Source organism: Pygoscelis adeliae, unplaced genomic scaffold (assembly GCF_000699105.1).
Source record: "Pygoscelis adeliae isolate BGI_AS28 unplaced genomic scaffold, ASM69910v1 Scaffold316, whole genome shotgun sequence".
Lineage (NCBI taxonomy): Eukaryota > Metazoa > Chordata > Aves > Sphenisciformes > Spheniscidae > Pygoscelis > Pygoscelis adeliae.
This window is the reverse complement of record NW_008824905.1, coordinates 1,402,476-1,426,948: the sequence shown is the minus strand read 5'-3', so window position 1 is coordinate 1,426,948 and position 24,473 is coordinate 1,402,476. Positions and strand designations below refer to the sequence as shown.

Below are 24,473 nucleotides of genomic sequence, written 5' to 3'. Positions count from 1 at the left end.
TGCTTTCAAAAACATTGGCCCGATTCTTCAAGCAAATATGAAATAAATATCTAAATAGAAAGAGAAGTGATACAGTATCATTAGTTCTCTCAAAGGAGGCATATGAATGCATTTGGAAATGTGTGCATGTGGGGGCTGGGCGTGAATGATAAGCAGATTTACATTCCCACACAAAAAGTGTCATTAACTTATTGTTAAGATTACACAGTTGTACTTCCTTCTAACACTGCAAGCATTAAAAAAAACAAGCAGGCAATAAGCTCATATTTAGGCCTAACCCAGCACCAATTTTCCTATCTTATTAGCTCAGTGTTGGCATAACAGACCACCGCAGCCGCTATAATACCTCTCACGCACACAATTTCCATCCAACAGTCACACTGCCTACAATGCGCATATTTAAGAACTGAAAATCACTGCTGTGCTCATCCTACATTGCGACCTTTCAATGCTGTGTTATTTAGTAACTGAATAACAATTTTAAGTTAAAATTAGCCTTTGCCTTTCTGCATTCCTTTTAACAGATGGAAAAAAAATACAAAGTAGATAAGCTAAGAAATTCTGAATGTGTTATTACAAATTAAGTCTAAACACATATTTAAATGATGCTTTTCACAAGTCACACCAGGTATATCTCCCACATAAGCTGCATGCAAATACCCAAATACACAAAAGCATGTGATTTGCAGAGTGTGTAGGTAAGCATACAAGATGACCTGTTTATTCAGACAAGCCCATAACTCCGTCAAGTTTATTAATTTGAGTAGAATGTTTGTTTGTCTGCCTTAAGGAGTGTTGAGACAAGTTGTGTGTAACTTAGTACTAGTTTTCTTGGGACACAAAAGTGAGTAGCTGAAAACCAGCTGAAGGAGATAATTGCTGTTGTTCTCTACAGCTATGGCTGGAATTACTATCATTATTTTTACTTCGTCACTTTTTCCTCCTTGGCTAAGAAAGGTAAAATTTTGGGAAACACGTTGCGAGTGCCAAGAAGAAGTGCTGAAGAAGGGAAGTTGTATGCAAGCTGCAGATTTGACTTGTGTATCTTCAAAGTCATTTAAGAAAGGATTAGTATTTCATGGAGTGCATTGAGCATTTTCTGTTCTCTTTCCAACCAAGAAGTTACATTTATCTTCTTTTTGTGGTATTAACTAAATAGCCTTATCACAACCTTTGTGACAATTAAAGCATTGATAGACTAATTTGGCCACAGAACTAAATTACTCGTTAATGTAAGAGACAATGCTTGTGATGACTACTTAGACACTTGAAAGTTAGGCAACTTATTTAAATATTCAAGTGTAGGTTTAAGGACCCATTTTCAAAGTCTCTTCCTCAGTCTATAAACTACATTATGACTACACGTTGCTTGAAGAACACTTTGTCCAGAGAAAAGGGGAGCAATTAAAGTTAGGATTTAATAGGATTTCCCAGTTAAGAGGTAGCTTGTTGACTTAGATGCTTCGCATTCCAGATAATACCAGTCATCACTATAAAAAGGTAAAAGCACAATAAACCCACATGACTAGTTACCTCTCAGTAACCAGTTGTACAGCTGTACCTTAGGAAGTGCTCGATGAAGAAGAACAGGCAGTCCACCGTTGCAAAAGGAGGTACCAGCCATGACGACAAACACCGGGCTTCCTTTCGTTTGTTAGCCTTTCGGTCTTCCCTGCACGCAGTAGCTGAGCAGTTCTCTAACACGACAGACGTAACAACAGCCAACACACACACAAAAAAAAAAAAAAAAGGAAGGAAGGAAGGAAGGAGTGCTTGCCCCCTTTTCACTTCCTGCTGCCCTCGTCAGCCATGTGAGTTTCCTGTGCTCACAAATTGGTAGTATGCCATCTCCAAATCAGGTTGTTTTCACCTGTTGTTCTCATTCCAGAGCCTCTGTGCTCAGGTGGCTGGAATGCTTCTCCATCATAGATGTACTCATGGCTAATTAGGCCCATTGATTTGATATTAACATTATCCTTCAACGTAAACAGCTGTTCTTCCCCAGTAGCACTGGGTAAAGAGAGTTGACGTGAATCAGATCCTCTCACACCTGGACTAATTCTTTTCTTTGCAAAGTCACTAAGACTTAGCATTTATTTTCAGCACCAGCGCTTAAGCTTTTTTTTCCTATGCAAGTATTTCGTTCCAACAAAAAAAAAGAAAAAAAGAGTATGCTTACCAGTCACTGGTTACTCACATGGTACAATCTCCCCCTTCCGAAATAGCTAGAGAAATAAACTTAGGTAGGGGGAAACCAGAAATATGGCTGGATTAGGCTTAATGTCTGTTATAAGTATTAACTTCAGAAAATATTTTAGAAATACATTTAGTTTGACACAATTAGATTATAATGGGAACTATTCACAGATGGAAACATCCTCAATGAATTGTATAGGCTAACTGGCTCCTAAGACATATGGATCTGATGTTAAGATCAGTAGTAATTTCTAATGCAGTCTTTCACGTTCCTCAATAGGGCACACAGTGTTCCCAGAGCATTAAGAAAGAGTGCGTGAGCAGAACTAAGTGCTTAATATTATGCAGTGGACATAGTATCCTGAGCTGAATTAATAGACTAATTTAACATAATAATGACATTTCATACCCTGTTACTGCAGGTTCCCATGATTCCATGAGATCAGAGCTAATTCATTGCTGTCTTCCAGTTCTTTCAAATTCACTAGCACTTCCCAGCAGTGAAGTACTTGGGTATCTCCGCACTTCTGTCCGTTTCCCATGGAAAGCCAAACCCAAACAGACAGTATATTGAACACTCTGCTGAGAAAGCTAGATAATTCTGGGGTAACAAGAGGGGATCCTAAGAGAACTATAATTTGAATTTACGTAGGTGCTAAGCTACACCAAGAAAGGGGCGGGGGGAGAACAGTTTTTACTACTTCTTTACCAAAATCCCAAAACACCATAATGATTTGTATAGAGTGCAGGTCTTGCTATCCTCAGGAAAATACTTAAATATTCCTTTTTATGCCTGTGTGGTTGGTGGGAGGAAAACAACTCTGACCATTTATTGTAACTACAGATTATTAACTGTCCCCAGTACAATTCCCATTGACTCGCGTAAACTGTTTCCTACGCTTCCCAGGCATAGATGACCCTTGGCACAGTGGAACTGCACTGAACATTTGGCAGGCAAGGTTTGTAACCCTGCTCCAAGGGAACTGGCTGTGTCCTTATGCAGCTGGGATTTTTGATCCAGGAAGAGCAACAAAATCAGGAGCGTGGACTTGAAATACCTTCCTCCATGGCTTTGCGTTGCCTCCTCTTGCTGCAGGGATGTGTCCCTAGATGCAGAGAATCAGATTTGTGGTCCTGGAGTGTTTGTTAACCGGAGCAGGGGGAAGGCTACTCTGTGCTTTGGTTGGTGAGAATGTGTGGGTAAATATGAGTTGTATCCCCAGCAAATAATGGCCAACGATTTCAAAGTCAAGTTGGTCAAATGAAACCTCTGTGTCCATACAGCGAGATTAGAGCTGACCCCGCTGAGACACCATCACCTATCGCTCAGAGTCCTGCAGCTGTCTCCCCTACCCTTATAGCTGAGCATTAATTGTTGCCTTGTGTATGCCACTACCCGTGCTTTTCAACTTTCAGGCAGAAAATGAGGGGTGGCATGACAGAGGCTGCCTCACCCGGCACTAAAAATTTTGGTCTACCTCCTGAGGTGAGGTCAGTATTGTTTGGCAATGGAGCTTTTCCTTCAAACTCTAAAACACAAAATAATTGCACTGAATGACACCTTGTATTTGCTCCAGCTGTGAACGGCGGCGAATATGTCTGTCTTAAAAAAACCTGAGAACCTGTGACTGACATCTCATTGTCAGTCACAGTGTTCCAGTTTCCCCATCCTTCAGGTGACCATAAAAATAAAGTATGGTCACAGTGGCACCCCTTTGTGCTGCCAGACTGTTGTGTAGGGGATGGTAAACTACATGGGGGTAAAGTGATAGGCGTGCAAAAAATTATACTTAAATCGGTACTTCCACCAAACCCTTCTCCCACCACTGTTACTGATTGTCCAGTGTGTGATTTCTGTATACATACATATATATCTGTATGCAAACTCACACACACAGATGCGTATGTATAGATATATTTAGAACACACACACACACACACACACACACACACACACACACACACACACACACAGAGAGACACATGCGCTCTTACTTACTACTGGCTTACCAATATTAACTGTGTAATAAAGCTATACATTAATTAATGGCGGTAGGTTTTTTTTTTAAGGGAAAGCACCCTTTTAAATACATAGATCTATTTTTTTCCTGCCTACTATGTACAGCATTTTAGCTATTTTAATGCTGGCACTTGATTCTAAAATACCTTTGTCACCATAATTTTAATAACTTCTTGAGCAGTTGCCAGTTTAATTTTCAGTGCGTGAAAATTGGAGGTAAATTATTTATTACTTCCAGCAAATGTCTTTCACAATTTTATTTAATTTTTTTTTTCATCTTTTTTAATGGGTCATAAAATGGCAGTCTTTTATTGGATACTCATAAAGTAAGGAGCAAATGAATACTTTGCAAATAGGTTACTGTGGATTGAAATGTCAGCTGTATTTCACAGGGTATGAAATTCTTTAGACCAGACCTGTGGTGACATATGGCAGTGGGCCACGTTCCTCTTCTGTAACAATAAAACAGCAGTGGACATAAAGGAAAGAAAGAATTGTAATTGTTGGTTTTTCTCAAGTTACATTTTTTGGTAAATTATTTATTAGAACGGCCAGTGGGCCATGACTGATGCAGGTTAAAGTTGCAAGAGTCTTGTAGTTAACTTTGGTCATGAATAAGGACGTTTTTTAAAAGTTCTTTTCAGACTAAGTTTTCCAGGATTGATTCCCAGCCAAAAAGCAATACTTCACAGATGAAATATAGGAAAATCCCTTCCACACTGAGCAAGGGCTATGAACTGTAAATAAAACCCACAGTTTTTCCTATTACAGTCAAATAGCTTTAAAAGTATGGACCACTAGAAAAATTGCACATTAGACCTGTGGTACTTAAAAAGCAATAGAGTTTGTGAGTATCTGCGCAGCATGTTAATTACACAGGCTTATTAGCTCAAGTTTGCCATCTCTTTGATTCAGCTTTACTCCAGTGCTGTGCCAGAAGTGATCAGAAGATAGGAATGAGCATCCTGGCTAAAAACCTTAAAAAGATGCTGGTTTTGGGGACTGCTGCGTTTTTGAGGAACAGTGTGAAGGGCTGCACTTGCCTTTCCCTGGAGGCTTGTTCCCGCAGCCGTGTTTTTCAAGCTAGACATAGAGAAGCTGGTTGACGCCTTGCGTTCTTGGGTATAACTGCAAGAAGGCCTGGGTATTTGTGCACAGCATGAGCGAGCCTCGATTATTAGAATCTCTGATTGTTATCCTCAGGGTCTGCTTCCCCTTCCCGTGACAGATGTAAAAATCCACACCGTGACTCACACAGAATGTGTCGCACAGCAGAGGTGGGGCTTGAGCTGGACATTGGAGGATCTCTTCCTGGGTTGCTACAGCAACACCAGCATTTACACTTCCTGATTCTTGGTGGGTTTTATTCAGGGTTGACCTGAGGAGATACTCTGTTACGCAGCAGCTGTCAAGAGCTCAATGCTTGGTTTTGTTCTGGGCTGGTACAAAACTAGTATCAGTCTAACCTTTCCTTGCCAAAATAGGGTTGTGTCAAAATGTCTGTTTTGCTTCAGGGACAGTCTGCCCTCGCATGCGTAGCTGTGCTGTTTGGGTGTGACCAGATGCACAGTGAATCGAGCACAGTGAGGGTTCAAACATGGGCCTCACATGCCAGCATGGTCTTTCTTTCGATGCTAGGGTGGGACACCAACATCTTCTCTTCTATTGTCTCACTCTCTGTACATACCTCAGCAGAAGGAGAGGCAATTTTCCTTGAATCTTTGGAAAGCAATTAAGATACTATGGGTGTAATCATGTAAATCACATAAATAATTGCTGGGAGATCTGGCCATACAGACTTACAAAAACCAGGCGTTTAGAGCCTGTGGAGACATTTTTTAGGCGTTTCTGATCACCTCCGCCAGGGAGACTGAAGGTATGGTCTTATGACCAGCTGACCAAACTCTGTGCTGCTCCTTCCCTCGTGAGCTAAGCCTGTCATGAAAAATCACTGCAGTCTCATAACCCTTTAAATTGTATTCCTCCAGCCTACAGAAAAAAGTATCAAGCAGAGACCCAAAGATTTGGAAGTGTAATATGGTGACATAGGCTGGTTCAGCTCTTAGGTGATTTGAGCTTTACTGAAGGAACCTGACACTCACAGAATACTGACAATCGCCAGTGGGAAATGAAGGTGCGCGAAAAAATAGAATCATTGCTGCATGTCATTTTACTTTCAAAATACTAGCAGTTTATGCAGAGTGCTGAGCTAAAAGACTCACACATGTGGACAGTTACTAGTGACCGTTAGACGTATTTATGTATATGTCTTTCTCTTGGATGTTTGTGAATGAGTGAGTAGAAGAAATAGGGCACCTAGTTTTTGGAACTCCAGATTTGAAGGGGTAGTGTTTCTATGAATCAGAAATACACATAGCCCATCAAACAGGTGGATGCTAAAGAAATGAAAAAACGCGCTTCTTATACCCTACAGTCATGACAATTTCAGGAAAGAAGTGATTTTGTATGTTGACAGGTTCACCCTTTTGAAGATGAGATAATTATCTGTATGAGTTCACTCTGTGGCTTCTAGAACTGAGCGAGTATGATCAACTCCTATGAAAAGTCTCAAATGGCTCATCCCTGCAGCTGTGTATCAGAATGGAAGTTGATAGGGAAACTGGTTGTTCCTACTGCATCGTATCTGCGCTGATAGCTGATGTGTTCAGTGAGCCTGTTGCTTGGGATATTTGTCAGACTGTCTGACAGCTAAAGGTTGGGGGAATGCAAAGCTTGACAGTAGCGAGGTGACACATGGCACCAGGGACTCGAAACCTGCTCTTACTGCAGTCCGTGGGAGTCAGTGAGCTGTGGGCCCAGTTCTCATTTAGACACGTGTGTTACTGGTGGCCTTTTCTGGGCCTCCTGTGTTGCCAGAACGGTGCACAGAGGTGTTGCTTAATGAGGATCAGATCTGTAGACCTCACTGGCAGCAGAGTTCAGTCCCAGAGGGTGACAGGAGCTTGCTCAGTGGCACCTCCTAAAAATACGTGTAAGCTCCGCATTTTAGTAACGGTCTGTAATAACTGGCCTTCAGTAATTGGCCTGAGCAGACTTTGCGGTACGCTTCTGTTCAGTTAATGGCAAGTTTCTTCCTGGGCGTTTTTGGCGCACTGAGCTTTTTGTGCCACTTCTGAGGATATGTTTCCACCAACTCACGCACTCTAATAGGAATTATTTGTCATTTACCTGGTGCCCGAATGTGGCTGTGTTCTGAAGCTAAGAAAAAAAAGCTTAAAATGCCGGAGTTGTGTCCCCGTGACCCTGCCCGCTCAGCACACCACCCCTCTGGGACTCGGGCAAGTCGCGCAAGAGAACGGATTACAGACATCCCTACTCACTGTTTTCCTCCTAAATAGCAGGTAAACTATTTAGATAAGTGAATAGAGCTGGAACGCAGCTCTCAGGCCTGTACAGCCAAGCAAACGTTTTTTGGTGGGGCTGGAATTTAAAGCTGCCTTTTCTAGTAGAAGACAGTAGTGGTAACATTACCGCTTCTCGATCCATCAGGGAATCCCTGTTTGAGTGGAGCTTGTCAGTGGACACAAACAGAGGCCAGCTCTATCTTGCAAACAGTAAGGTGTAAACGTGGGCATTAGTCCACTTAGAAATCTTAGCTATTATACAAAATTTTTCGTACAACCTAGTGAGTTCAAGGAAATTTCAAGATCCACAAGATACCTGGGCAACGATCCTTTTCTTTAGTATGGGTTAAGATGTTCTTCTGGACTGTTTTATCCAAATGTCTTTCAGGTTCCTGTTTTGCTCAATTTGCTAGCAAAGACCATCTGAAAACACAGCTTCGTTTCTTAATAGCTAAATTAGACAAATTTTGCATGTTTCAGCCAAGACTCATCAAGCTCACAGTGGCAAATAGCGTTAACTGTGGTAGCTATAGAACACTGCTAGAAAAAGACTAATACAGATGTTCCATACGAAGGCAAGAGAGAACCGTCCCCATAATTTTAAGAAAATAATGCTGAATGTGTAGTTTGCTGCACGACAGAGGGAAGGTAGAAGAAAAAAAGGTGACTTTTGCTTCAAGCTTTAATGCATAAGAGAGAAACAGAGCGAGAAATTTAACAGGATCGACTGTTAAGTCTTGAAAGCTGGACTTCTTCTAGGGAAGCCAAGAAAGCCCGACACACAAGTCACAGGTCCAGGAATTCCTAAGACACGCTGTCTCACACACTGAAACAGTTTGTGTGAAATGCAGCATTTTAGTGAGTTAAAATGTCCACCTTCAGGATAAGTCACGATGCGCACCTAGATTTTCGCTAGGTGCAAACCTGGCAGGGTGTCGGGGGGCAGCCTGGAGGTTGTGAGTATAGGAAGCATTGCTGCAAAAGAAGTATTTTGTTTCCTAAAGGTCTAAGGGGTATGTGGGAGCCTACTTTTATGAAGATCTGTATGAAATAATTTATATTATCACTTTAGTGGACTTAGCGTTTTCTTTGTGTAGGCTTTCTTGTACAGGAAAACGAAATTAAACCTGAGTAGCACTTAGAAGTACTGCTAGCATAGCGAGAACATGCCTCAACAGTACTTTGCTTCTCTTCTGAAGTTTCAAATGTGCTTTATTTCCTAGTTGCTCAACTGAAAAACACACGAGCCCGAGTAGATGACATTTCAGATAGTGCCTGCTAGTGCTGGCAACGGTAGTCAGCCACCAATGCATCTTCCTTTTCAACCATGTAGGTTTGGGACTGGTAGTAGCACGTCACGCACATCAACAACCTGCCAGAGGATAAAAAACATTGTGAAATGATGGTAGAAAATATTCCTGACAGACAAGAGCGCACACGGGTCAGGAGGAAGGATGATATTGCCAGGCAGCAAAGGGAATTGATTGGATAGCAGAAAAAAACGCATAGGAAATGGAGGATTCGCATTCACTTTTTAAAAAAAAAAATGAAATGGGGAAAAAGCGAGCATCTGAAAGCGTTTTGGAAATTCAACCCCAGTAGCTGGCAGCAACTGTAGTCAGATGTTACTGGCCAAGTCCAGCAGTTCTTCACTAATGTATACGCAGAATTATTTTTTATCTCCGTGGAAGTTTTGCCCAACAAGAGACTACAGAAACGGTTCCAAACAAAGATAAAAGAGCTGAGGAAAACCTACAGTGTATTTAGACACAGTTAAAAATTATCAGAAGTCAAGTCAATGCAGGAGATACATAAGCATTTAGGTTCTTAAAGAACATGGTACGTTAATTTAAAAATCAAAATTACTTGGTGTACTACATTTGGATTTAGAGCAGTTGGAAGGGTACTTAGCGTGCTAGCAGGCTTTGAACCAATCAATATAATCCCCATTATGGCATCAGTCAGTGCGAAGGCACCCACCATTACTTAGGAAAGTTCAGAAAAAGTAGAAAGGCTGAACAGCTTTTATGTTCAGGAAACGTGACCTCAATGAATGCCCTTTCTTGGGCGTAACCAAGTTCAAAAGTTGGTGCAGAGCCTGTGGCTTGTTTCTCTAAGTCATGCTTTCAAAAGACAGGGCTAATTGGGGAAAATGAAACATTTAAAAGAATAAATCTTTCCTCTTTGAATTTGTGCTTGACTGAAAAGTTGCCATCCAAAAATACTTGTGTGTGCTGTGGATTCTTCAGTATTTATGGACTGAATTCAGTTATTCCCTTCCAACTTGAGATATTCTACGATTCTATGCTTCAGTTACACCTGTACAGTCATGGTTAATGCAGTGGTATGACCAGGGTGCAAAAGGATGTGATTCCAGGACACCGGAAAGAGTCACGTTAATGTAACTGGGCTGTAGGTTAGTGACTTGGACAGAAAAACGCTTCGTGTGATACATTTATGATGCGCGACTCTCCAAAAAGTTTAAGAGTTTAAACACACAAATTTCTTCAGGGACACCTGTCAGGATCCGGGCTGCATTTCTACAGCACAGCGTCTATGTAAGACCTTCTCCAATCAAGAAAAGGCACGGCGTGAAATCCCCTCACGCTGCAGTCAATAGGATTGTTTTGCCAGTCAAACTCGAGCAGAATTGTCATGCTGAAATTTCCCACAGCATTTCTCATTAAAGTGGCAAAGCAAAACATTGAAAATAAAAAAAATAATTAAAAGCATCACATTTAAAAAAATAATCACTAACAAAAGTTTTGGTATAGTTTGCTTTATTTAGTGCGTTGGAAGGGAACTTACCTGTTCCGATTCACTTATTCCAGTAATAATTAGATGTAAATTAGAGTTATTCTTTCTGTAAGATCAATTATTCGTAACACAGATCATTTAAAAATGAGTGTAGCGGAAGCAACTTACTTCATTTTTACTAAAACTGAAAAATAAATTAGCCAAATTAGTTAAAATAGCTTTGAACTCCATATTGACTAAAGCATTTGTGCCAGAATAAGAATTCATGACATATAAGAATGGTATAAATGATGAATCATTTTAGTTCATGGATATCTATATTTTTATTTAATTACATCTATGCATAATATAAACTGTCTGAATCTTGGGAATCCAAGCCAGAGAAGCTGAAGAGTCTTCTTATGTTTAACATTCACCATGTGTTGTTTTCTTCTAGGGTTAATTTGTAAAATGTAAAACACATACTATTTGTATGCAGTGTTTATGTACTATTTATAGAAAGTCTTGACCATTTATAATTATCCGACACTTTTATCCATAATGTCTGCATATGACTAAAGAAATGTTTATGGAACAGACAAAACAATGTTTATTTTTACAGTTGAACTTCAATTCATTTTATGTAAAACTTTTTGGAGTATTTTATGCTACACATAATAGAGAAGGGAGAGCTCTCTATCGAGAAGACTAAACTGATTTCCAAATAGTAATCAACACAGTACCCACGGGAGACTGTATTGTTCATTTTAAGCAGCATAAACTGAGGAAAAGAAAGCTCACTCTGAAATGACCAAAGATTGGTTTCTGAAAGCTACAAGGTCCAACCCTGTAGCAGCTAAAATATCTTGATCACTTAAAAGTCATCAGAGGTTTCTAGAAATCGTAACACAAAGTAATCACGTTAGTTTTGTGATTTCTGTGAGGTCACTTCTGATGTCTAGTGCAGCTCAGAGGCCCCCACTCCCATCTTCCTCTCTTGGAACACTTTCTCTGTTGAACAGAGTCTGTACGTACAAGTGCCTCCGTAGCACGTACGCGCTTTTATTGACTGTTTTATGGCTGCTAATTTTTTTTTCTCTTTCCAGAACTCTGGAAGTTTTGGTGAGTTTGAATGAAGGGCAATCTTTCATGTCCAGCTCATTAACAATCACCGCTTCAGAGTGTGTAAGTAAATGGCTAACATCATTCAATGTAAAATCCTGAAATCCAGTTTTTCTTTTGGTTTTACCGCTGCATGACCTCTCGGTGCAGAGAACCTCCACGCATGGCAAGTCCCATTAGATGTTTAGAATGCACAAATCCACCTAACTAAAAAATACACGTGTGCAGACACGTACAGAATATACCTAATTTAATGATACACAATTTCTTAATATGCAGGTGCATACACATATATATGTCCTAAGTCGCTTTCTCTGTATTTTGAGACATGCTTAGAATCTGTTTTATAACACCACTACGTGCAACAAAGTTCTCAGCTGTTTTGAATTCCCTGATGAAGTGTGTGGGGCAGGTTACAGACAAGATTTTTTTCTGCAGTTATATAAAACAATTCCCTTAATTCTTCCCATTAAGGTGGCAAACAGCTTTATTTAAGGAAGATCTTTTTTTGCAGGATTCTGCATAAGTGAAGTATTGCTGTATGTATCACCTGAGACTTCCTAATAACACACGAAAGCCATCTCTTATGTGGCAGGCTTGGAGATTTACCTTTGCTTTCTGACACAGGCTCTGTTATAAGGGTTTCTCCTTTCATTGCTGCTGCATCTGTTTTGCTAGCTGCTTCAGGGGCTGCTGATTTAGACCATATGCAGAACTGTATGTAGAGGGAAAGCCCCGGAATTCTCCTCCTCTCCCAGGCTACCTCAGCCGGCTCTGCCCTGAGATCCAAGCAGTATCTGTGTGTTCCTTGTCTGTGCGGGCCTTATATTTTTCTATAGCGTGTGAATTGTATTTTGCTAAATATATTACAACAAATTACTTGCAGCACAGTGTGCATCCGTGGCTTTCAAAATATTGGGAAGCTTCCGTGCCATCAGAGACTTGCTCACTATAAATATAATCATGTCATAAGAGCCAGGTGTGACAGAGTCACCTGGGGTCCCATTCCAGCACAGTTCCACGGAGTAGGATCAGTGGGAGCAGGCTGAAGCTGAGTAGGCAGAACCTCAGGACTTCAGCCTGGGTATGGAAGGTGGTTATAATCCTACAGGAGGATACTAACGCTACGTAACTCTAGATACCTAACTTTCGTGCCTGAACAAGGAGTGTAGGCTCTTAACTCTGTTAATCAGGGGAGACAGTCTTTGTCAAAGCACAGGCTGGAGTACCTAATTTAAGCCTAAGGTTAAGGTAGTGTGAACATCCTGCTCTGTTTTTATCATAGGCTTATAGAAAAGAGTTAAACAGCTTCTAGGATAAACCACATACTTACGCAGCCAGTGACTTTTCTAACTTAATATATAAAATTACATTATTTATTATATATATTATTATAATCTCACATTTCTGCTCTCCCTTCTTGTCTTCTGTCTTTTGTATTGCATAGGCAGGACAGTTAAAATTTTTGCAGTTAGACACAAGACCTCTTTGTAGGAATGGAGGTTTTGAAAACGTGCTGCGCATGGATACCGTGTTTCCTTAAATCTCTCTCGTTGAAAGTGTGACTTCAGTGCAGCTTTTCTGTCAGGCATAGAAGCATACAGAACGGTACCTTCTGCTTATCATCATGTATTTTTCCAACAGTATTTTTATCACTCGTAGGTAATTAACCTAAAAGAGAAAAAAATGCCATTTTTCTTACATTCATTAAAAAACTAAATACTTGGGTTAACTGTAGAAATGGGAGTCATATCAGTTCAGCCCTTCAGTTTCAGAAAGCAAGCCTGAATGAATTGAGAGCTGAAGAAACACACACTACCCAAATCACGTTTCTCTGTGTAAGGCCTCTATCATTCGGAAGCATTTCAATCTTACACCAAAGCATGCTGAAGCAGCCTCTCGGCATGATAACGTAAGCACAGTACAGTCACAGGACAATGCTGGAGACTAACAGTAGACTGCTCTTCTCTTTATCTTAGTCCTTTCAGAGAAAGCAGCACGTTAAGTCTGTCCCCATGCCCCCTTAAAAATCGCTAAGATTGAACAGAGAGGTAAAAACAAAGCATCGATGCAAAGCAGATCATACCAAATTGCTAGGTACGGCTGTCTTCACTCTGCTGCACTCTAACAGTGCTTCTCTGTGGTCAAAAGTTTTCACTAACAGGAAACGGAATGAGTACAGATGTGCATTGACAGGAAAAACTGCTGTACTTCTGATCATCCTTTTTTTTTTCCTTTTTTTTTTTTCCTTTCATACATGTTGCAGCAAAGATGGCTCCATACACGGAGAACTGCTGTTTCCATAGTAGCAGATGGGCAACTGCAAGAAATGGGTCACTGCTAGAATTGTTCCACTAATTCTGATAGCTGAGCAGCTGATGGCTAGTTGGTATATGACTTACAAGTTACAGCTTCCCCTAGCAAACACGCATTGCTGCAGTGAAAACAAACAAAAAACATGTTGCATCTAGGGACCAAGGCATGCATCTTACTTGGTTCTTGTAAATGCGTATGCCTCACGGCACCTACATGTACTTGGAATAAAGCTCTGTTTCACCTTCCATTTGCAATGGTGTATCTCCAGTACTTTTCTCACTTTGACAGTATCACTCATGCCGTACTCCAGCCTTAGTGATTCCCTGGGTGGCCCTCCTTTCTTTTTTCCCCAGCTGAAGTCTGAATAACTTCTATTTTTATAAGGTCACTGGCTGCTTTTTTCTCAGTGTTGCTCTAAACCAGCACAGCAGCACAGAACACCAAGTGTAACAATAAAAGCACCTACAGGATGTGGGTTTCAGGTGGCGGGAGATGGGCTGCTCATTTCTTCATTAAAAGCAGTATTGCTGGAAGCAGTTACGCTCGTTCAGAATTTTTTAGGATGGTGGCTGCAGGTTCAAATAGCACTGCTACAGGGATTTAGTGTGCTATAGTCTGTACAGTGTGAATGTCCCAGATGTGTGGGCGATAAGCATAAAAGCCTTATATATGTATTGTTTGTAGAGATGCCCTAAAGTTGCACCCACCGCCAATCGATACAGACGTGTGTCCTCATGAGAAGAGGAGGGCACCTCTCACCCACAGCCTTAGGAGGAGACTTTCCCTGTTTGTGTCTTAGCAGTCAATGTACCCTTTCTTTTCTTCAAGTTGGGCCTCATGCTTATGTCAAGGATATCATTTCTACGTCAAAATGAATCCACTAACTTCAGCAGAAATAATCCTGGCTTGCGCTGGGGCACGTTGGGCCTGTTACCCATGACGGAATGACTTAATTTGAACTTAGGTTTACAGGTAGGCAGAAAAAAGTAGTTTTCAGTTTTGTCATTTTCAATTTAATATGTCCATCAGTACTGCTGGGTTCAGCACGCTGTGTTCAGTCCCTTAGAATACCTGAGACTTGCAGGCCCCAGAATATGTAGGGAATGAGAAACATGAATAGCATCTTACCATCTTGTCCCTCTTTTTAGTGTTGATATATCATTCATTGTGATACGCAGCTCCTGTTGAAGCATCCTAGTTTACCTCTGTGTAACTTGTGGAACTGAGGAGACTTACAGTGGAGGGTGTCACCGAACTTGTGCCAAATACAAATTTGGCAAGGACGCCCTTCTTGATCCTTTGTGAGGAATTTCTCGTAGGCAAGAATAGGATCTGACGAGTGGGAACAACTTGATTGGGATTTGTATCAGTCAGTAGGAAGCTGGTTTGGGGTGAGCGTGAAAACCAGGCAGCAGTTACTTGCAACATCCACTGACGCTGTCTTTCTGCTTTCTTTGCAGTCTAGTGGAGTAGCAGCGCTTATTGCTGTTCTTGTGCTGTTACTGTTAGTGGCACTCGGTCTGCTCTGGTGGTTCTGGCCCCTCTGCTGCAAAGTGGTGAGTAAAGACTATTAGAAAAAGTCACTGAATGTGTGACTCATGATTATAACTCACACCATGCTGGGAAACACAGATACCATAGGAAACGGGTGAAGTAACAGGAGAGCTACGTGTGACATAAGCCATCCGTTGGGGGAGTTTTCTTTCATTAGTGATACGCAATAAATTGAAGAAGAGACCAGCTTCAACACTGTGGACTGCACTCTTAGCAGTGCTTCTGGCTTTCTGAGACCTGCACACATGTGAACCAGCATCAGCATTCTGTGAAATCTTTGATAAAAGCTTTTCCTCTATTATTTGAAAGTTGTTGGCCGTAATGGTATGCAGATGTTATCCTGCAGTCAAGGACCATTTTAAATGTACTGTTGCTAAAATCGGTATTTCTAGTCCATTATGGGCTCTCAAGTTGGAAATCCCTTATTGTCTTAATAATCCCTTGCACACTGCATCTCTCTTCATCTGAGTGCACTCTTTATCCTTCTAGCAGCAGTCAGCAATGCTGTTTCACTAACTCATTCCATCTCCTTGCATGTTGGGGTTTTTAAATTGGTGAAGTCTATTATTCATCCAGTTCGATGACAGTGCTGAGGACTTGGGAAGTGGAGATTGCTTCCAGGCTGTTACTGTATTCCTTGTCTTGTGTCTTGGTTTTGGCTGCGATAGAGTTAATTTTCTTCCTAGTAGCTGGTACAGTGCTGTGTTTTGGATTTAGCATGAGAGTAATGTGACAACACACCGATGTTTTAGTTGTTGCTGAGCAGTGCTTATACTAAGTCAAGGACTTTTCAGCTTCCCACGCTCTGCCAGGTGCACAAGAAGCTGGGAGGGGGCACAGCCAGGACAGCCGACCCAAACTGGCCAAAGGGGTATTCCATACCATATGACGTCATGCTCAGTATATAATGGGGGGGGAGTTGGCCAGGGCGTGGCAATCGCTGCTCGGGAAGTGGCTGGGTGTCGGTCGGCGCGTGGTGAGCGGTTGCATCACTTATTTTTCCTGGCTTTTGTTCCTCTCTTTCTCTCTCTTGTTGTTTTCCTTTTCATTACAATTTATGATGATGATGATGATGATGAAGAAACTGTTCTTTTCTCAACCCATGAGTTTTCTTACTTTGCTCTTCCAATTCTCTCCCCCATCCCACTCGCGGGGGGAGGGTGAGCGAGCGGCTGTGTGGTGCTTGGTTGCCGACTGGGGTTAAACCACCACATCTTGTCTCGAGCTTGTGGAACCTGGGGCAGCAGAGGAACTGGCCTCTCGCTGACCATGCTGATAATCAAAAGCTTTGGCGTAGTCTGTCAGGCCCCAGGCTATCCTAGGGCAAGATGTCCTCAGCCCCCATCTGCATCCTCACGGTCTGGGGTTTCTGAGGCAAGAACTATGAGCTCTTCTCTAATAAAAAGACTCTCTTCTGTCTCTTTCTCCCCAGTACAGTCCCATGGGAAATCTAGGGAGGTTGTTAGTCGTTTTACTTCAACTTTATTTTATATCATGAGCCTTCCTGTGGAAAAGGAAAATTTGAAATCAGTAAGAAGAAAGCTTCCTATTTTCTTATGTTAAAATTATTGGTTAACCTTGATTCATAGACCATCTTCACACTTCTTACTTTCTACGCTTTCTGTCCGTAGAAAGCAGCTACAGCTAGCCATTTCACATAGATCTGTCATCTGGGGCAGGGTGAGAGGGAGATGGAGGACATGAAGGAAATAATATTGCAGCAGACTTATGCTGGTAGAAAAGCAAACATTTTGTGTTTCAAAGTCTAGTTATTTTAAAAATACACATGTAAAATACAATTTAAATCCTTAATTGAAGCCAAGTAACTTTTTTGCAGTGTCTCCTGTCAGCTAATTACAGACATACTTTGGAGTGAGTTGTTTCACTACTCATTCATCGTTGTTGAGAGGGATCATATCCTTTCTCAAGAGCTGCTTTTCTGAAAGCAGCTGCTTTTCTTTTGTCCTTTTCCTGACTTCTCAAGTTTTTCTTTTTTTTTTCCCCCCAAGACAACCACACTTCCTTGTGAGTCGACTGATATCAGGAAACGTCATGTTCCTTTAGTTTGTCAGAGATCTCAGAATGAGTTAGCTCACTAAAACTCTGGGTTTTGTCACTAGCTGAATATGACTGTCAGAACATAATCCATGCGTCTCTAATTTATGTTAGCCCAGAATCAGTCTTCTACAGTTGGAAGTTCAGTTGATCACATCATATTCAGTTGCACATGCAGTTTTAATCATTTGCCAAGTGGATGTTTTTTTTTTTTTCAGCCTCGGGTTTACACATGTACAACCTAGTGAAAAAAATCAAAATACTCTTCACTTTGGTCAGTGGTCAGTTCCCATGGTATAGTAAAACTTCATATACTATGCATTTTCCTTTCATTACAGTAAAGAGCGATTGCAGTATCTCAGTCTCTTGAGAGCAGGAATTCTCTTTCCAGTGATTACTCTGTAATGACAATCAGTAAGGTGCTTTCTGTATTTTTTTAATGTCAAAGTCCTACATTAAAAAAAAGTCAAATGTATAGTATTAATTTCCAGCCCTTTTGGTAGCTATGCCAGTATGATACGTTAAAATATTAGCTGCACCAGCCTATGCCTGTTATAAGTGAAAGGAGTTCAGTTTACATTACAAGTGTACATCAACACATCATGCAGAGCTGTGGAGGGATAGCTAAACTAGGACCCAATTAACTGAAATAGATGCCCTTTATAACGAATTGTAGGGCAAAGATACTACCTTGGGTGCCAAAGATGCACCGTGGCATTAAGGCAGGGTTCTGTCTGGGCTAATCTCCTGTGTGGAGCTACATCTCCACAAAGAGCTGCACTGAGCTGTGAGAAAATGCCCCTTTCACTTTGTGCTTAAGTCTGTTCCTCCCTGATGTTTACTTTAAGGGATAGTAACTTACCCTGAGCATCTTTTCTGCATATAGTGTTTGGTACAGGAGTAATTGGCTATTTCTAGGGAAGTCTTGAGCCGTAGATTGGTAAGTTATTACCAAGAAGCAGCTTGACTTCTATGGGAGCAATAAAACCATGGCACTCTAAATGTTAGTGCCCTCTGTTGTTTCCTCCCACCTCTCATGGCTATTATTTGTTTCTTTAAAAAGAAAAGGTAATTTTAGGACTCATTGCTACAACAATCTTGAGTTCCAAAACCACATACTGTTGCATTGAAGCTATTACGAAATACTGACTCTTCCTTTCTTTTTGTTTAGATGTCCATTTCCTCAGATCATTATACTGTGCCTCCGTTCTTTTCCCTCTCTCCTGCACTTGAGGTTCTCACATTGCATGTTATTGCCACTTCTGACTATGTAGTTTTGGGCTTTGGTGCCAGTGTCCTTGACAAGAGAGGCAGCATATTAGGGCCAGGCAGGACCTCCTCTTCCCCTCCTCCACTTGGCCTGGCAGAGTGGAGTGTCTGGTTTCATGGGACAAAGAACAGGAGCAAGGAAGAAAGCAGCAGCCCTCAAACCTTGTAAGCATCCCATGCTTCAGAATCAAATGGAAGAAAGAGAGGCAAAAGGTATCGCGGACAGAACAGAACGAGCGTCCGGAGCCACACGAGCGTGTGATCCCCTCCACCTGCAGACAGAATGGTGAGCTTCAGGTGGTTGAGACATTCCACTTCATCCTTGCTAGGACTCAGTCTTGGCAGCGTTCCTTGCTACAAGGTCCGTGTACACTTACAGGCTGGGGTAGGGGGACTCCTTTTTCTTTTTCTTCCTCCCTCTCGCCCTTTTTTTTAAAGGCAGTTCACTGTTGACAGTTCTTTCACTCTTCCCTCAATATCAGAACATATGATCGCATCAAGCTGGCTTCAGGCTCTGGTGCTGACATTTCCTAATGCCCACATCATGTGAACATTTGAGAAGTGTTAATGAGCAGATCAAAGGGACTGTTGCCTGAAGCAACTAACTTTTTCTCTTTCTTTTTTTTTTTTTTTTTAAGAAATCGGCTCTCCTCCAAACTCAAGTCTTCATTCTTTGCAACTAAATAAATGAGATGCAGCCTTGCCTGGTGATGATGATAATAAAACAAAACAAAACTAGGAAGTAATCCATCTCTACATGGGGTTAATAAGACAACAGCATTATTCAGAGTCTTCAGTATTTAAACAATCTGAATCAAGTTCAGGAAAAATTAATTTGCAGTATTACGATCTTCAGTATGTGCAGCTTCATGCTACATTTGCATTGTTTTCTGCCAAAGCTGCACGGGTTCCTCGGATTTCTCTTTTTTAAAAATGGCTTTCTACTGATTTCACTTGAAATATCACACAAGACTGAAAATAATCTGTGTGTGCGTGTGTGTGAGAGAGAGAGTGTGTGAGGAGCCTGTGGAAACATAAGGATGCAGGCATTTACATTCCACTTCTGTCAGCAGGGGTGAGTATCTGCTACTCAAAGTAGATTATTTTCTCACACCACTGTCACGTTTAAAACAAGTTTGATTTTCTGAAGCTATTAGAAATAGCAGCTAATTAATGTATTGGTTAGCTTCAAATCAAGGTTCCCCTATAAGTTCAGGGAGTTTAGCAGCTGGCATAGGATTAGATCCTTTGCTCAAGGGGTCAAACAAAAACTGTCATTGACTCGTGACTTTTGAAGCCCAGTGAGGTCCAACAAGTAGAGCCTTTCGTGATTCCGTAAATATCAACAGGCGTAGGGCCCAAGCAACCTTTAGCATTCCTCACAAAGAAGTTTACCATGCAAAGTTGTCTTTGCTCGGGAGAGACTGCAAGACTTAAGAATCGTAGAACTACAGAAAGTGGAGTGATAATACCGTTTAATATGCATTTATATAAATCTGCAACCTAGCTAGGCCTTTCCCCCCTGTACAGCTTGCAGTCTTGGCAGCAAAATACATTTTTTTGAGATAATCGTTAGAGACAGGCAAAAGGGAAATAAGAATGGAAATTAAATAAGATAAGGTGACCCTTAATATATTGAAAATACTGTTTTACCGTTTCCAGTCTTTTAATTGCTTTCAATGAGAATTAAGTATCTTCATGCTTTGGAGCATCTTGCTCAGCATCCAAGCGTCTCTCAGAATCTGTCTCACGATCCCTCTGTGTTGTTGTTTCTTGTAAAGTTAGGGCAGTAATTCCAATCTGGCTCTCAGGAATGTTTCACTAATTAAATAATTGATTTCTGTTAAGTATTCTGAAAATTCCCGATTGGTGGGAAGAAAAAGTATTCAGAAATATTTAAAGGAAAGTAATTTCTGGCATGTTTTTGCAACATCATCGCAGCAAAGGGATGTCTGGTTGTCCGTAGTTGACTTTCCAATCCACTCAAAGGACTCCGAGCTTGCTTGAGGAACAATTCGGTATCTTAAACCTGAAGCGCTGTGGAAAAATGTTTCCAAGGGTGCCATAACTTATTTCTCTTATTTGACAGAATTCCTGTATCCAGTGCTAAAAGTCCATCGCTTGTTTAGGCAGTAACTAGTAACTATCTTGGTGGCACTGTGACTTGAAATGTAAACCAAGAAGGAAAACTCTTGATTATTGGTCAAGAAAAATATGTTTCTTTTACGTACGATGCTATACATCTGTGCAGCGATATTATTTATAGGCAGTGGTAGAGTAAATGAAAGTACTATAATTAATAGCACAGAGTGAATAAAACAAGACATATTTAAATTAAGGTACTTAATCCTGTATTAGGAGATTTAGGTGTTTGTCATCATGGACAGTTTTGGTTATGACTGTATAATAGTAAGGCATAGCAGAAACAGACTCCTTTATATTCATAGGGTATTTTTAGTCATTTCTATAGAATATTCAAGCAGAAAAAATGACTTGATATCACTGAAGTACTTCTTTTTAGCTTACAAGTCTGCTTTTCTTGTGGAGAATGGCTGTGCATTCAGTTTTCATCTTAATAATTTAAGAGTTTTTTTCTCTGTCTTCCTCTTCCTCTCCCTGTACTGTTCAGTGGGTTCCTGTCAGTACCAGGGAACTCAGAGATTTACAATATGTATGTGAGAAAGGGAACAGGAAGAAACTGTAGGTAGAGGTTTAAATATAGGTGTAAGTGAATTATCCCAAGGGCGGGCCTTATCCAGAAACAGTTTAAGAAGCTTTGTGAATGTAACTCCCACTTGCAGGCAATCCACACTGAACAGTCAAGGAACTACAGACTTAACTTATTAGACCTGAAATGTGTGATCTACAGAAATGATCTGGACAACTAGAGGTGAAGCCTGAGCTACCAGAAGGCATTTCACACTTGTCATTGCGCCAGAAATTATCCAGCAGCATGGCACAAGGAAGCAGGCATCTTGGCCCAAGATTATGCAAGACCTCACATAGACCTTGGGATGCTTTTCCTCCCAGGCTTGCTAATTAACTCCACAGGGTTTCATCACTGGCTATTACTTAGAATGACTGAGTCTTATCCGGTCAGGAAGCAAAGTGGCAGACACGTCTGCCCAAAGAGTGTCTGCCAGTCAATTGATGTTATTTTCTATTAGACGGATGGTGTTAATTTCCAGAAGGCCTTGATAATCGATACCCAAGGGACTTGGCAGCAGCGGTTGCCAGTTTGCAAGCAGATGTGGGGGACTCAGATGGAGACAGTTAACTCTTTTAAAATTTTCTGTTGGCTTTTGGATGCTGCCAGTGCAATTCCTTATGCTTTTATACGTTTGGCTCTTTCAGGTCATCAAAGATCCCCCTCCACCTCCGCCAGCTCCAAAAGAGGTACGGTATGATGATGCTCCGCTCATCACACAGGTTACACGATACCACTCCTCTGTGCTTTCCCGTGTTCTGCGAATCCGGGTCTTTGTCCTAGCTGCTGAAGAAGAAAGAACTGCCCCATGGGAAGCCTTAAGCTGAGAGCGGGATGGCCAAAGTCCAAATCTCTGTTCTGCCTCAGTCATGTCACTGTAGCATGAATTAAACTCAAATCCACAGAAATATTTAGGGGCTTTATCCCAAGATAGTTGAACATTATTTTTCCCATTCTGCAGCAAAAGCAGAAAGACTGAGTAGCTCTTGTATAACAGTCTGAAGATTCATGTATGATGTAAACAGCATTTTCCCACAGCTTTGGCATTCCAGACACTGAAGAACCCTTATAAGGGAATTTCTCTCCCTCTTACGGGCAATAATGCGCTAGAGGATCTTCTGGTGTCTTCAGTATTTTTGCCCCCTTGGTCTTGATTTAGCCAATTGCTTGAGCGTGCTCAAGTGTACTCTGACAGTTAAGTCCACGATAAGACACACTTCACGGAGCTGAGGCAGCCAAGAGCGACTTTGACAAAGGTTGGCTTAGGAAACTGTGATCAGCTGTGTAACCTTTATCTGTAGATCTGCTGAACACCATCTGCTGAATCCAAATGAGTAGGGCTGCTGATCTGGCTCTCTGAAGGCATTATATTTTCCGTAGAAGAAGCCACTGTAAATCCTTTTCTTTTTGTGTGTTTTGCTTATTTTTATTAGTGGAAAGGAAAAGGACAAGGCAAATGAATGATTGTCAGTAGAATACACAGTTAGATTCCCCATTTGGACGTTCCTAACCGTCACCACCAATGTTTTTCCATGCAAAACATTAAAAATATTTCCAAACATGACCAGATTTTGTTTGGAAATTGGTAAACACTTGGGGAACTTAAATACCTGATCTTTCACAACTAACATGGGAAAACTTATTCTCTGTGAACTCCAGTGAAATATATTAAAAAGACACTTAGTGGGGGGGGAAAAAAGTATCTTTTTAAAATAAATGTTATTTGAATTTATTGACAGGAAGAAGAACAAGAGCCCTTGCCTACCAAGAAATGGCCCACAGTGGATGCTTCCTACTATGGTGGACGAGGAGTTGGAGGAATTAAAAGGATGGAGGTTTGTACGATATGGAGATGCCAATTCACTAAAACACAAGCTCTCTAAGGCTGCAAAGGGTGGAAACAAAGACTTTTAAAGTGTACTGAAAATACAAGGGCATAATGTATGCTTCCTTCCCAGTGACATAAGCCTTGTAAAATTTTTTACCGTATTGAACAATTTTGACCTCGCCTATGAAAGAACAGCTTTCAGTAGTTCCATTTGACTGGATCTTTAAATAGCTGCCTGAAGACATGCTCTTTCCATCAAGCTAATGAGAAAGAGAGAGTGAGAGCCTTTTCTGAATGTTTTGGAAGAAATTACAGTGAAACATAAGTCCTCCAACTGTGGGCCAGCCAAATGCGCTGACAATGGTGATGCTAAGGAGAAGCCTGATCCCAAAGGAACTCACAGCGACAACAGTGCCTGTCTTTGAAGAGACATGATAGCATCATGTTAATTAAAACAGAATGAAAAATGTGCATCCTTATGGGCACGTCCTTATGTCAGATTTTATAGTCAAGTCAGCCTTTATGGAATTTGCAAAGCAGTTTTCTGCAGTTTTTAACTTCAATCTAGGAAACTGTCTCTGTCTGAAATACCCACCTAGGCCATATTGATATATCTTGATGAAACTTTAAAGGTATTGGCCTAAAAATCAGCTTTGCTTGAGTTCTTTTTAAACACAGCAGAAGAACATGCAAGTGTAAAGCTATGTTGCTTGTATGTGTTTCCTTCAGCAGTTCAGAATTGCTGATTTTGAAGAGCTTCAGATTTTAGAAAAAGAAAACATTTTGTGCAGTGCTTTTCAGAGGCAAACTAGAAAGTACTTTCCAACATAAAGAATTACAAGCCTGGATTTCTAACGGGAGCCATGGTGAGCCTCCAGGAGGAGTTCCAGGAGGGGTTCCAGGGTTTAAATCATTACAGTTTGTAAATGGGATCTTGCGTGATGAAACAGAAAACCAATAGATACCTCATGAACACAAGTAACATCAGTATCATAAAGAAATGTGTGTTCATCACATGGCAAAAATACAGTAGTTCCTCTTCAAAGAAGAGAGCAGAAAGTAATGATTAAGTTAGAAAACTTTTTCATCTATGCTAGGAGTTTTGTGCAGGACTAAGGACTAAAGACGTAACCAACTGCAATTGCTGACAACACAATCATGGGTTCTTGAAAGGCACCTCATTCTGTGGAGCTGTGTGTCTGTCCTCTGGGACCCGATAGTACTAACAGATTTCGGGGTTGGGCGCTGCAACATAAATGCCTCAGCATTTGAATATGGAGCTTTACCTCTGCCCTGTAGCATCTG

General features: G+C 41.0%; 1 protein-coding gene across 2 annotated transcripts in view; it reads left to right on the top strand.

The window, feature by feature from the left end:
- Window positions 1–24,473, top strand: part of ANTXR2 (anthrax toxin receptor 2) — a 121,309-nt gene that overhangs the window by 43,089 nt on the left and 53,747 nt on the right. The window contains exons 10-13 of one of the 2 annotated variants that reach the window (XM_009324891.1): window positions 11,424–11,439; window positions 15,216–15,311; window positions 21,988–22,029; window positions 23,080–23,175. In XM_009324891.1, the coding sequence (XP_009323166.1) occupies window positions 11,424–11,439; window positions 15,216–15,311; window positions 21,988–22,029; window positions 23,080–23,175 (250 nt within the window). Of the gene's footprint in view, window positions 1–11,423; window positions 11,503–15,215; window positions 15,312–21,987; window positions 22,030–23,079; window positions 23,176–24,473 lie in introns of both variants that reach the window. The other variant, XM_009324890.1, reaches the window with a different exon arrangement.